Source organism: Vipera ursinii (assembly GCF_947247035.1).
Source record: "Vipera ursinii genome assembly, chromosome: 2".
NCBI classification, from domain to species: Eukaryota; Metazoa; Chordata; class Lepidosauria; order Squamata; family Viperidae; genus Vipera; species Vipera ursinii.
The window spans coordinates 55,623,275-55,638,053 of record NC_139513.1 but is presented as its reverse complement, the minus strand read 5'-3'; the positions used below and the strand labels follow the sequence as shown (position 1 = coordinate 55,638,053).

Genomic DNA, 14,779 nt, shown 5'->3' with positions numbered 1-14,779 from the left:
GAGTTTGAAATGGCCATATCAGTCTCCCTTTAATTCTTTGTTAGCAATCCAAAAAAATTACACAAATATGAGTTGCCACAGTTGCGACTACAGCTTGTGGATGGCCTTAGGTTAGGCTGAAACAGGCAATAAGGTTTGGCCCGTATTTGGGCCGGCAAGGTATTCTAAAATACTTAACAAATACTTAGTATGTATGTATATATATATATATATATATATATATATATATATATATATATATATATATATCTCCGCACATGTGTGCTAGTCATTTCCAACTCTAGGGGCCGGTGCTCATCTCCATTTCAAAGCCGAAGAGCCAGCGCTTGTGGCCGGCATGACTAGATGACAAAGGCCCACGGAACACTGTTACCTTCCCACCGTAGTGGTCCCTATTTTTCTACTTGCATTTTTACGTGCTTTCGAACTGCTAGGTTGGCAGAAGCTGGGACATATACATACACACACATACATACATACATACATACATACACACACACACACATTCCATTGGGCTAAAATATGTTTTTAATTGATGATTCAGACTAGGAAAAATTTATAGAAACTTCGGTTTGCCCAGCCGTCTCAATGTTGATATCCTCATTAAATTTTGAGTTGACTTTCCTTGTTTACAGTTGGTGTGCCATCTTCTCATTTAGGGTTTCCAAGGTGGTGCATAACTGATGATAAAAAAATAAAAATAAAATAATACTGGTGGATGAATAGACTGTGTGAGATGTCAAAAGCTGGGGAAAACAAATTGGTGGCTTTCCTAAGGCACAAGAGATAATATCTCTTGTAGAGATTTCCTCCCCAGAAGCCTTCTTCCCATCCCCAAAACCTTCTGCCACATTCCCAGAAACCCAGAGGGCGGGCTCTGAGGAAGAGCTTTGTGAACGATGACAAGTGGACATAAGAAAAGCCATTTCCAATCCACTCCCCACCTGCCCACAGCACGTCCAAGGCCGTATAAATAAATAGCAGCTCCCTGAATTGTACTCAGAAATTGACCAAAAACTAATAAAGCTCTTTATCAGGGATCCACCGTCTTCTTAATCAATGGTTGGTGCCAGTTAATATCTTCTGTTTTGAAATAAATTGTTTCTAGGCTGTCCCCACAGCAGATCCTTACAATGGCCCAATGTAATCATGAGCTCATGTATTGCTTTCTCTCTCCAAAAAGACTGTCACTCCAGGATGAGTAAAAGAATCAGTGAGCACTGAGTAAATATACAAGTAGTAAAATAAGGGGTTAATACAAGCCCTTACCCACTCACTGTCTTTCAGTACTGTATGACAATACTTTTTTCCATCATTTTACCCATTGAAGTTAGGGGCCCAATAAAATGAAGTGTGAGGGAAAATGCAAAACAACTCTTTTTATTTCAGTGAAACTTTTCTTATCAGATAGCAGTCTATCGGATTATTTCAAATATCAACTCATACCTTAAATGGGACCTTCTCAGTGTGTGCACCCCACCATCTGAAGCTTCTTTTAAGAAGCCTGGTGGAATGAAAATGAGCAAAACGAGTCCGGGAGTATCTGCAGGATATGATAAAAAAAAAGAAGTCAAGATGGGAAACGTAGCAAAGCTCTGCCTGGCTTTGATGTGCATCGCATGGTGCAAGGCATATCAAAGACAGACAGAGCTTCAACCACACCACGGTATCGGGCATCTTGACTTTTTGACCGTAGCCCATCACGCATCAGAAAACTGACAGCTGTCCATTGCATCCTGGGATGTAAGTACTTCTCTCTTTTGTAGTGTGGCATTGATGTGTGCCGTCTCATTGAAAAGAAGGTGAAAGCTCTGAAGACGAAGCAAAAGAAAGACAAAAAAGAAGCCAAGGTACCTTTTCTGACTAGTGTTTTTTTTTTCTTCTTCTTCTTCTAAATTCCAAGAGGACTATTTTCCACAAAGACACCTGGATCTGGTTTTATCTATAGATAAAAAAGGATGAAGGGGGTTAGACTAACCTTAGCTAATCTGGAGCCCTTCAGATATTTTCTATACTGCATTCTCATTCACAAATAGACATGGATAAAGCTGGAGACAATGGCTGGCTGGATTGTACTGCTGTATCACTATTTATTTATTTATTTATTTATTTATTTATTTATTTATTTATTTATTTATTTATTTATTTATTTATTTAATTTGTATACCGCCCTTCTCCCGAAGGACTCAGGGCAGTGAACAGGGCAGTACATATTAAAAAACAAAATACAAAAATTAAAAAAGATTAAACAAAATGCCCACGAATAAGTTAAAATCACTATATTTTCCATACATGATATAGAAAACTCTTACGCTCAGAGCACTGCTGCATTGCAACTCTCTGTTTTATTGACAGAGAACAGAACAAAAATCCTAAGGATCAGGTTTAGCCAAAATCAATATCCTTATCAGTTCTACATCTACAGTCCATGTGAAGAAAAACAAGGTCTTTATTCAGCTTTGGGTAGCACACCACTATTTGTTCACATACTGTACTGGACTCTCATTTGTTTTAACTATGGCTTGTGCAATAAGCTACCATGGCATGGCACCAACATACCATGGTCCTAACTTTTGATATTTTCTTCCTTGATCCAGAATTAATTGTATGATTCTTAAAATGTCATATGAAGAAAGAGTTCTGTGAGGATTGTGATCTATATTTTCTTCTTGCTTTTGGTAACAGAAAACTGCTAAAAAATCTGGAGAAAACAACGCTGGATTTGAGGATGTAGAGATGGATGCAAAGTCACAAGTACTGTACCACGTACAATCATTTTAAAAAGAGAAAGTGCAGACAACATTGCCCTAGGGCCTAGGCATTTAGGCAGTGGTAGGATTCAAATATGTGAACAACTGGTTCTCTGTGTGGATGCCGCTTCCGGAAGTCCATTCCGGGCCTGGGCAACAAAAAATTAGCTACAGGTTCTGCTGAAGTGGTGCTAACCGGCTGAATCCCACCACTGCATTTAGAACATTATTATACCTGAGTAAACCCATTGTATACTGTATGTATGTATTTCTGTGTAAATGAGCACCTTTGGCTTCAAAACCCAGCAAAGTAGAGATTAAATGTTGAATAACCATGCAACAAAAGTGGTAAGTCTTTGCTGAGCTTCATAAGTATGGATTTACAAGTGACACTTTCTCCAGCCAAAGTTTTCAAAGATCTGAGATTTCAGATCAAACCTTGGATTGAGAGGGAAGTCTCTAGGTGGAGGCTAAAGAGGTACAGCTATCCCATTCAATTCACAGAGATGCACCTGATGAAATCATACTTATATTTACCAGCACAAGGCAACTTTTTACTTACAGTGCTAACATTTAGTTGATCCACACAATCCCTGCCCACAAATGGATTTCTTACTGATTTCTCTGGACCTAATTTTCATTATTCTAAGCAGTGCCTGATCATATGCAGAAGTTGTGGGAGCTTTATCACTTGAAGCTTTCAAGAAGAGACTGGATTGCCATCTGTCAGAAATGGTGTAGTAGGGTCTCCTGCTTGGGTGGGGAAGGTTGTACTAGATGACCTACAAGGTCCCTTCCAACTCTGTTATTCTAATCTATTCTATTCTTATTTGAGCAGGAAGAAATCCAATAGGTACCCTATATAATATATCCATAATAAGTTTCAATAAATGTATCTTTTGAACATTTGATAGATGGAATTCTGAGACGTTGTACCTCTGTGTTAGCACTGTAAGTAAAAAGTTGCCTTGTACTGGTAAATATAAGTATGATTTCATCAGGTGCATCTCTGTGAATTGAATGGGATAGCTGTACCTCTTTAGCCTCCACCTAGAGAATTCCCTCTCAATCCCAAGTTTGATCTGAAATCTCAGATCTTTGAAAACTTTGGCTGGAGAAAGTGTCACTTGTAAATCCATACTTATGAAGCTCAGCAAAGACTTACCACTTTTGTTGCATGGTTATTCAACATTTAATCTCTACTTTGCTAGGTTTTGAAGCCAAAGGTGCTCATTTACACAGAAATACATGCAGTACAACATCTCAGAATGCATGTGCGCACGCACACATACACACACACACACACACAGAGAGACTTAATTGCTCTCAAGAACCAAAAAGTAGTGAGTTGCTGTTTACTAGGTTACCAAGTTGCCATGACAGTACTTTCAACATGACACAACCACTACTAAGATAAATACAGGAAGGAGCTATTTGTGCTTTAGATTTCTCGTTTCTTTCACCAAGTTTGTTCATATTTTTTCCTAAGGAAATTTACATACCCCCTATGACCTTGTTCATTTCCTCAGAAAACTAGCATCTGAACCCTCTGATGTTGCAAATATTTTTCTGGGTTCTAAGGTAACGTGTGAGAACCCAACATATGATTATGATCTACCCACAGAAAGGGATTTCCTGTTTCCAGTAGAACTCAATCCACACCTCTCACATTCCACAAAATACTCTTAATAGCAAAAGACAACCTGGAGAATCCCTCCAAGTAATCAACTCTATTTTTCCTTTCTTGCAGGAACCAGAGGAAGGCATAGTAGATACTGAGATCAATGGAACTGTGGTGGCCTGGGATACCCCAAGTCACCCCCAGCCACAATCTTGTGGCAAACCCAGTTTAAATGGTCTGGGGCTGGAAAAGCCTTCTATCCACTCAATCATTCTGGACTTCAGCTCTGTCACCTTTGTGGACACTGTCTCCATAAAGATCTTAAAAAATGTAAGGAAAAGGAAAGCTTTCAGATGTATGGCTGTGCCCCATTTGGGAAGAAAGGCCCACTGACCTTGTAGGAGGGAGGTGCAAGGAATAAATGCCAATGCCAGTATGAAGTGTGGGTTTAACTGCTTTCTTTTCCTGCTGCGATTCTGTCAGAAAATCCACATTTGTTCCAATGTCCTGTTTGTTGGAGGGAAGAAACTGTCAAAGTAGTGCTTTCTTTCTGAATCAAGAAAGTCTGGAAATTCCCTTGTGGTACTCTCCAAGAAAAATTATTTGACTTCTTGCTTCAAAATCACCATGATGATGAAATTGTTTATAATCTTTTACCACCTTCTACCTTTCCCTATAAATTGCCCATCTAAAAAATGTGACTCTCTAGCCCTTAAAGATCATAGAGATCTTGAGATTCCATGAATGTAACATCTACTGTATATGTATTTGTCACATGTAGAGAATGCTAAAATTGATCATGTTCTCCTGTTGAGTTCTGGACTTAAGGAGGTTATGAGTTCAGTACAATTTCTGACCTCCTAAAAACGGCTCTCCTGCATCTTCCTGATTGCTTTAAATCAATTTCTCTCATTCAGACACTTCTCCCCAGCATGCATGTGCATGCTGTAATCGAAATGGCTGGCAAGAACTCAAAATGCCAAGAAAGCATTAATTTCCCCGGCTTTTCAGAAATAAGATTCTTTCCTGTGGCAGATTGCTCATGGACACTGCTGCTTCACTAAACTTAAAAGGATTGAAAGAACAAATGAAGGGGGATAATATGACTTTTGTGAAATAACTTTCTAGTAAATCCTTTTCAACTGTGCACCTTCCCACTGTGATGGACTTTACAGTAACTCCCTTTAGCATGCTCTTGGGGGATAATGGGAATCAAACACCAAAACATCTGGATCATGCTATCTTAAAGGAAAGCTCCATTAGCAGTTTTCTTCCTAGCCTAAATTGACCAGCTGGGAAAACACAGGCATTTATATTTCAATCCTGATGTTTCTGCTTTGTTGCCTTCTGCAGATATTTAAAGATTTTCAGGAGATTGAAGTGGATGTGTTTCTTGCTGGTTGCCATGGTAAGAAAGACCCAGGAAGTCGTTGCCTTGGGAGTGGGTGTACTTTGAATCAAACATTCCTCTTTTGGCTTCAGGTCTGGCTCTTGTGTGTCAGTCCAGGTCTGTCTCATGGGAGTGTTGAAGGAAAAAATCTTCATCAGGGTCCAGTCCAAGCTGGGAGATTAAGCAAAATGGAGACTGCTTTAGAAAGAAGATTGCAGTTTATTGGAGAGGACAGCCAGACAGAAAGATGGCTCTTGGAAAAACTGACCACATGTAGCAGGGAGTGGAGGGTTTTTATACCTTCTGGTGCTCTTGAGGTTCTTTCCTGTTCCTGTTTGAGGCTTTGTATTTCCTGTGTCATGTACTTTGACCTGAGTCTGAGTGTTCCCTTTTGGTATTGGTGGGTTAATCCTATTATTTATTTTATTTTTTATTTTAATTCCATTTATATCTCGCCCTTCTCCGAAGACTCAGGGCGGCTTACAAGCTTAGCAGTAGCCTTCATTCTATGTATATGCCTGCTTATTAGTGCTTTCATACACCCCCCAAGCGGCATTATTACAAAGTCAGCTTAATTGCCCCCAACAATCTGGGTCCTCATTTTACCTACCTGGGAAGGATGGAAGGCTGAGTCAACCTTATGTCTCCTGTCCTTAGAATTTGGGTGGGGGTATGTAGATTTTAGGTGTCTTTGTCTTCCTAATAGCTTCATGGCTCCAACCTTCCTGAATGGATTATTACATCTGCATTTCTAAAAGTTGCCGTTTGCCTAGTTTCTGCTTGGGGGAGAAGGGCTGGGGCTGGTTTCTGTCTTTTTAAAGATCTTCTCCATTATTCCTTTGGAGAAATATATTCTGCCTTTTTAATATTCTCCAAAATATTTCTATCTCAGGATTCTCCCCATAGGTGTTTATGAGTTTCAGCATTACAGGTAATCCTTGACTTACGAATGGTCATTTAGTGACTGAAGTTACCATGGACAACCCCCCCACCCCCAAAGTTACTTACGACCCTATATCAGTTCCCTCCCTGTGGTCACGTGACCACATTTTGCAACCAGCCTGCACTTATAGCCTTTTGCAGTACCCCACAGTCACAGGGCCATGATTTATGATGGTTTTTGCCAGAAACCAGTATTTGCTTCTGGTTTCCAGCAAAAATTGGCCAATGGCATACAATATACACTTAACAACTGTGACATTAACTTAACAACTGCTACATTTGGTCAATGACCACCCCAAATAAAGTTGTAAAATCGGGTCCAGTCATGTGATGATCTGCTTTACAACTGTCAAGACTTGTGACCGTAATTGCCAGGCTCAATTATAGTCTTAAGCCAAGGACTACCTGTATGAGTTTCAACAAAAGGCCAAATTAACAGGGGCTGAGCTGCAAATATGGTATGCAGAAAGCCGCTGGGTGGCAGTAAGGAGACCAAAACATTCTTTGTTGCCTTTCAGTATTAATCTATAGTTCTATACCAGGGGTAGGCAACCTCGGCTCTTTTAAGACGCGTCATAAAAGAGCCGAGGTTGCCTACCCCTGTTCTATACCTTTGCACCCAGATACAATCAGACTGAAAACTAGGATATATATCTCATAGTTTGGTATTATTTAAGAGGATAGCCTGGGAAAAATCATACTTTTTCCTAAGTATAAGCCAACCCTTGTTTAAATTTCTGCTAAAGCAAAAGGGAGTCTCTCCACAGCATGCCACCCACCAAGCTAATAACATTGCCTCTCCCAACTCATGACCTTCAGTTGTATTGTGCAACATTAGTTGGAAATATGAGAGTGGTAGTTCAATACAACCAGATTGGGGAAGTATATCGTATACACTGTATAGTAATAACTAGAAGTAATTTTGATCAAGGAAAGAGCATACAAAATTAGCTGGGGGTGGGGGTGGTAACAGATCCTAGTCTTGAATAGACCTTCTAGTGAGAGAGAAAAAGCAGGAAATTTGCAAAATAAATGTTCTCACCCGGCTTTATTAAAATGGGCAGATAGCTTTCCCTAGTCTTGCTCTTTGCAGATTTGTTGGACTAAATGAAAGTGACGTTGACTGGATTCATCACTAGTGTTTTCACCACAAATAGTAGATGTTGCCCCTGTATGGTCCTGTCAGGTAATTTACTGTTCTTCTCTCTGCAGGCACTGTCATTACCCAGCTGGAAAGAGGCAGTTTTTTCAATGAAACCATAACCAAGAACCACCTTTTTGCATCAGTGCATGATGCAATTACCTATATCACCAGGAACCGAAAGCAGGGCATGCCACACATTGACAATGTAAGAGTTACTCGTTTTCTTAATAACTCAGAAAAACCTACTTCTCGCAGGGATCGTGGAGGTTTAGTACACTGTCTTGGTGCTATTTTGCCATCAGGCACATCTCTTGAAGCATCAGGGCCAAACTATTCACTTTCCTTGAAGATCTCATTGCATGTCTATGCCAGCACCAGTACTCGTTGGTTTTCTCCGGACTGCAGGATTTATACTCCATCTTTATAGGTAAAAATAAAGGTAAAGTTTCCCCCGCACATGCGTGCTAGTCGTTTCCGGCTCTAGGGGCCGGTGCTCATCTCTGTTTCAAAGCCGAAGAGCCAGCGCTTGTCCGAGGATGTCTCCGTGGTCATGTGGCCGGCATGACTAGACGCCAAAGGCGCACGGAACGCTGTTACCTTCCCACCGTAGTGGTCCCTATTTTTCTACTTGCATTTTTACGTGCTTTCGAACTGCTAGGTTGGCAGAAGCTGGGACAAGTAACAGGCGCTCACTCTGCTACGCAGCACTCGGGATTCGACCCGCCAAACTGCCAATCTTCTGAGCCACCGCGTCCCTTCTTTCCATCTTTATACAGACCTGTAAAGGGAAAACCCTGACTCTTGGGCTAAGACGGTTCTCCCTCCCCATGCCGACTGATAATTTATCTTCCCCATTTAATATAGTTTAAAATATTTTTTAAAAACAACCATTGCATCAAGGTAGGGCTAATGATGTGTGTGCACGTGCCTTTGAGTCAGTGTTAATTCTTGGCACTTGCCTGGACCAGATCCTGCAGTTTTCTTTGGCAAGTTTTTCAGAAGTGAATCTCTTCTATTTCTTTTTTCCTAGGGCTGAGACTGAATGACTGACCTTAAGTCGCCCAGCTGCCTTTATGCCTAACATGGGACTAGATCTAATGGTCTCTCAGTTTTTAGCCATTTATTATTTACCATTTATTATTTATTTATTTTTAACCATTTATTATTTACAGGAAGTCGTTGACTTACAATAGTTCATTTAGTGACTGTTTGAAGTTACAATGGCACTGAAAAAAGTGACTTATGACCGTTTTTCATACTTACGATCATTGAAGCATCCCTATGATAATATGATCAAAATTTGGATGCTTAGCATGTGGTTCATATTTATGACGGTTGCAGTGTCCTGGGGTCATGTGATCACCTTTTGTGACCTTCTGACAAGCAAAGTCAATGGGGAAGCCAAATTCACTTAAAAACCATGATACTAACGTAACAAGTGAAGTGATTCCCTTAACAACTGTGGAAAGAAAGGTTGTAAAATGGGGCAAAGCTCACTTAACAACTGCCTTGCTTAGCAAGAGAAATTTTGGGCTTAATTGTGGTTATAAGTCAAGGACTATCTATATTTTATTTTATTTAAACTTAATGACTGCCCAGCTCCAGTGGACTCTGGGCAATATAGAAAACTACATGACACCAAACTGGCTAATGTGCAGACCAGGTTAAATGACTCTTGTCATGAATTCACTAGATTAGATGAGATGAGCCATTATTTCTCAAACTACCCTGTAAAGCAGGCTACAAACTGAGCTCTTCTAGGGAGGGCTTTGATTTCTCTTTAGATACTATAAAGACTGCTACATATATGTCCATCTCCATAGCAATTCAGTTAAAAATTACGTCAAGGTATTTTGTGTTTCGAAGTAGGAATATGATCTTCCATGGAAAGGAGGATATAAAAAGAGAATATCTGTATTCTGGATATTTTTTTTCCCTTGGTGTTTTGTCCCATGAACATGTACAGCTAATATGAGATGCTCAATCTCCATCTTTGTAGGTTGACTACAGCACTGACATGTAATCTGATGAGCAGAAAACAGGCCTATGTCTTCGAGATGATGTACTAAACTACGTTGCTAATGAGATATGATTCACCACTATTACCAATCCAGAGAAGAAGTGAACCATTACCAAGTGCAAATGCTTAAAAATTGAAAGTTGGAAATGCTTTTTCCTGGAGACTCAACTTTGGAGGATCTGAGAACTGATAGTGGCCGAGAAACTTTTGTTCTGGATTTTTGAGCACTGATTCTTCTAGTTCTCCTGAGAAAATATTTCATGGATTAGAAAAGAATCCCTCTCAGGTACTGAAACTTGTTGCTATCCCTGCTCTTGGGATAAGGATTTTCCATTCAAACCTACCACTGGATTTGGTGAGAAAACTGGGCATTTACAGCATGTTTTTGCCTTTATGATGGTCATGATCAACAAGGAAAGGCAGAACATTTCTGTTACAGAAGCATCTACTCTCCATGTTTGTTCCTTCCTTCTTGGACCAAAGTTTTAATAGCAGGTCTTAGAAAAGGAGTTTTTTCATACTTTGAATTTTTTTGGTCATGCCTGGATGCCTTAATACAGAAGAAGGAGCTTTAGCCCACATGCTTTGCGCGAAGTATTCCTAATATGTCCAGTTAGAAGTATCAGATAGGCAAACAATAAGAAAGTTGAAGATCTTGATTAAGATCCTAGAAAGTCAGCATAAATCAACGTTGGTGATACTGGACACGTAAACAAGACCTCTGATTCTTCTTTCACTAATACTGCTTGATTTCAGTAGACTTGATTACAATTTACTGAGACAATGCATAAGAAACAGGAAATGGGACTTTTATTGCAAAATGGTAAGAAAGAAAGTATGCATGAATTATGAAGTCATTATTATTTCTTGGGAAGCAGGAGTTGAAATCAGAAGGTAGAGATCTGGTCTTGGAAAGGTTTGGGGGGGCAGGCATCCTATTAATATGAATTAAATGTGCATATGGGTCAGCTCTGTGAATATCAAAATGCAACAACTGTCTCCAGAAGCAGATGTTGTGAGGTGAGACTGCAAGGTGTTAGAGAATTCTGAGTTACATAACCTGCCCTGCCTCATTAAGCCAGCCTGTTCAATATTTAGGCCAATAATCAGACCAGAATCCACAATGTCCAGATATATCCTCAGTGACCTAAGCATTTTATCAGCAGATATATCTTTATTTGACTTTTACATTTTATGCATTACTGTTTCTCTTGCTTTGAATAGATATCCCCCTTTTGTTTGTTTAGCATCTAACATTAAAACATATGTTTTGTGATCTGTATACACTCAAAGTTATAATAAATATCTTTTTACTACAAATGTTGTATTTTGATAACTTTGTCAAGGTGGTCCTCAGTTTCTGGCTCCTATAGTCACCTTTGATGTTGAATACTATCTGTTATGAGAAGAGATATAAATAAACTGTTTTTTAAGTTTTAAAGTTGAAGTGGAGCACAACAGGCAGGAGAAGTCTGAGGCCCTTGCCTAATGATGGCCTGGTCCTGGCCTAACTAAACCAGCTGGGACTACCAGAAGTGCCGGCACCAAGTGATGTGGTCACATGATGTTTTACCTCATGACTCCTTCACTTAGCAATGGAAATCCTTGTGCCAGGTATAGCAGTTAAGCACAGACTTCCTGCACTGAATACATATTAAGGGAAGATGAATTGAAAGATGTTTGCGGTTTTAAAATTGGAGGAAGGAATATCAATAAATTGCACTATGCTGATGACACTGTCCTGATAGCTAAAAAGGCAAAGGATCTGCAAGTTCCTGAATTAAAATTAAATATAAAAAAGACCAAACTAATAAAAAACAGGTAGAGTAACCACCTTAAAATTGGCAATGAAGATTCCTCAGTGGCAGCTAGCTTCTGCTTTTTAGGATCAACCATCAACAGTAAAGGACCAACCTGTCAAGAAATATGCTGCAAATTAACACTTGGTACTGTACAGCAGCCACGAAGGCCTTAGAAAAAATATTCAGATATGATGTCTCTATCTATACCAGGGGTAGGCAACCTCGGCTCTTTTATGACTCATGGACTTCAACTCCCAGAATTCCTGAGTCAGCATAGCTGACTCAGGAATTCTGGGAGTTGAAGTCCATGAGTCATAAAAGAGCCGAGGTTGCCTACCCCTGATCTATACCTACAAAGATGAGAATAATACTACTCATGATAGTCCCTGAGACACTTTGTGGAAGCAAAAGTTGGATGCTGAAGTAGCAGGATAGGAAAAGCATTAATACTTTTGAACATTGGTGTTGGAAAAGACTTTTGAGAGGAATACCGCAGATAGTGGGGCGGGGGGGGGGAACCAAACCCAAAAACAATTGCCTCATCAGACAAATCAACCCAGAGTTTTTACTCAAAGCATAAATGGCCAGATTCAAATTATCATATTTTAGACACATTATGTGAAGATCCAGCTATCTGGAAAAAGCCCCGATGCTGGGAAAGGTAGAAGGAAAGGGGGGGGGAAGGACCAACCAGCAGCAAGGTGGATGGACTCAGATACAGTAGCAATAGGTGCAATGTTAGAAGACCTGAGAAGACAGGTCCTTGTGGAGAAAATCTACGTGGTTGCTAGGATCAGAAACTACTCGCTGGCATTTAATCAATTCAAACACAACTGTTTCCTAAAGTTGAGGCCTAAGAATATTCAGTCTTACACGAGTCTTATTTCCTGCTCATTACATAATAGCCACAACTCATCTAAAATATGGAAAGAAGGTTAGGAATTGGCAGAAGAAAGAAAACCACCACCCTCTAGTGTACAACTACAGAAAAGACACTTTCCAAAAATTATTCTAGGAATACATGACGTACACAATACATCATTCAGAATAACAGAATGACAGAGTTGGAAGGGACCTTGGAGGTTATCTAGTCCAACCCCCTGCTCAAGCACGAAACCCTACACCATTTCAGACAAATGGTTGTCCAGTCTCTTCTTAAAAACCTCCAGTGTTGGAGCATTCACAGCTTCTGGAGGCAGGTTGTTCTACTGCTTAATTGTTCTAAGAAAATTTCTCCTTAGTTCTAAGTTGCTTCTCTCTTTGCTTAGTTTCCATCCATTGCTTCGTGTCCTGCCTTCAGGTGCTTTAGAGAATACCTTCACTTCCTCTTATTTGTGGCAGCCCCTAAGATATTGGAACATTGCTATCATGTCACCCCTCGTCCTTCTCTTCATTAAAGTAGACATATCAAATTCCTGCAACTGTTCTTCAAATATTTAGCATACAGCCCCCTAATCATCTTTGTGGCTCTTCTCTGCACTCTTTTCAGAGTCTTGATAACTTTTTTATATTGTAGCAACCAAAACTGGATGCAGTATTTCTAGTGCGGTCTTACCATGGCATCATAAAGTGGTACTAAAGCTTCATGTGATTTTATTTCAGCAAAAACAGCAGCCATAGTTGTCAACAAAGACCAGCAGAGACACACATATACACGTACACACACACACACACACACACACACACACACACACACACACTTAACCATCAGTGGCCGGATGTGGGAAAATATAAAACCAAAAGTTGGGCTTTCTTTCTTTTATTGAGGATTGCTCTCTCCCTTTTTGATAAGCTTGCAAATGAGAAGACTAAGGAGAGACATGATAGGAGTTTGTACTGATTTTAAAGGCTGTGGCTTGCAAGAGGAGACACCTCACCTTCCCACTCATGTCTTCCAAGTACTGCTGTTCTACAAGCAGGGCCCCTGCAGAAACAGAGTTATGGTCTGGTGAGATGAATAATACACATACAAATCAGTAACAGAAAGTATGAAGGTGCAGGTTTCTCCAAATGTTTTTGGAAATTGTCATGTCTGATGCCAGAATTGCCCCGATTCCTTTTCAGTGTGTATATGTGTAGAACTGACTGGTTACATTATTGCTGACAAATAATTTTGTTTCTGAGGGGTCCTTGGTGCTCTCTGAACTTACTTCTTTTCTTGCAGACATTTCATTACCCAAACTAGGTAACATCATCAGTGCTACACTGATACACTTGCACTGATGATATTATCTAGTTTGGATAATGAAACATCTGCAAAAAAACAAGCACGCTCAGAGAGCACCAAGAACCCCTCATATCAATCCTGAGCTACAAATATTCTCCTTTATTAGTAACTGCAAGGACTACTGTTTTTATTCCCTGTAGAGCTTTAGCTTTGTTACACAGCCTGTGGTTGATGGTAAGGAGCTGTTTTCATTTCGGCAGCCAGCTTGCTTATATGCAAATACACACCTTCCAATAAAGACCTATAAAAGAGAAAAAAATTCAGATCACCAGATTATATATAAAATGTGTAGCCCTTTCCTAGACCAGGGGCGCTTTAGACAATCGCTTAAGCCCTAGTCATCACACAGCTTGACTACTGTAATGGATACCATAGTATATGGAGCTGCCCTTGAAAACTACCCAGAAGCTTCAATTAGTTCAGTAATCGGCATGCCTTGATATGCCAGTGTAACATCATTTGTCTGTTGCTCACAGTGAATTCTTCACTATCCCAGAAGTCAATACAGCTAGTCCTCATTTAGTGACTACTTTGTGTAGAGACCGTTCAGTTACAACACTGATTAAAAATAACTTTACAACTAATCCTCACATTTACAATCTTCACAGGTCTGTAAAGCAAAGGAAAGCTGAAGTAAGATCAGCAGAGACACAGTTTTATTTAGCATTTGCTTCACGCAAGGACCAAGTTGCTGGTCTCAACTGTGGCCACTAAATAAGAACTACTGCAGCTTTTCATATCTGAGAATGCTGCTACCATGTGTTGTGAAAGTGGAATTCATGTACATCAATTATAATGACACTGGTTCCAGGCTAGACTCCAGCAGTATGTGGATGAGAACTACCAGAAGTACAGGCAGGATTTCAAAGAGGCAGAGGAACTA

General features: G+C 39.9%; 1 protein-coding gene across 5 annotated transcripts in view; it reads left to right on the top strand.

Moving 5' to 3' along the window:
* SLC26A6 (solute carrier family 26 member 6) overlaps positions 1 to 11,181 on the top strand; it is a 41,082-nt gene extending 29,901 nt beyond the window's left edge. For 4 of the 5 annotated variants that reach the window (XM_083354321.1, XM_083354319.1, XM_083354320.1 and 1 more), the window contains 6 exons: positions 1,767 to 1,850; positions 2,686 to 2,754; positions 4,501 to 4,701; positions 5,725 to 5,779; positions 7,916 to 8,052; positions 9,847 to 11,181. In XM_083354321.1, coding sequence (XP_083210447.1) covers positions 1,767 to 1,850; positions 2,686 to 2,754; positions 4,501 to 4,701; positions 5,725 to 5,779; positions 7,916 to 8,052; positions 9,847 to 9,870 — 570 coding nt within the window. In that variant the 3' untranslated portion in view covers positions 9,871 to 11,181. Of the gene's footprint in view, positions 1 to 1,407; positions 1,744 to 1,766; positions 1,851 to 2,685; positions 2,755 to 4,500; positions 4,702 to 5,724; positions 5,780 to 7,915; positions 8,053 to 9,846 lie in introns of those variants that run through there. The other variant, XR_014491402.1, reaches the window with a different exon arrangement.
* Positions 11,182 to 14,779: the final 3,598 nt, after the last annotated feature.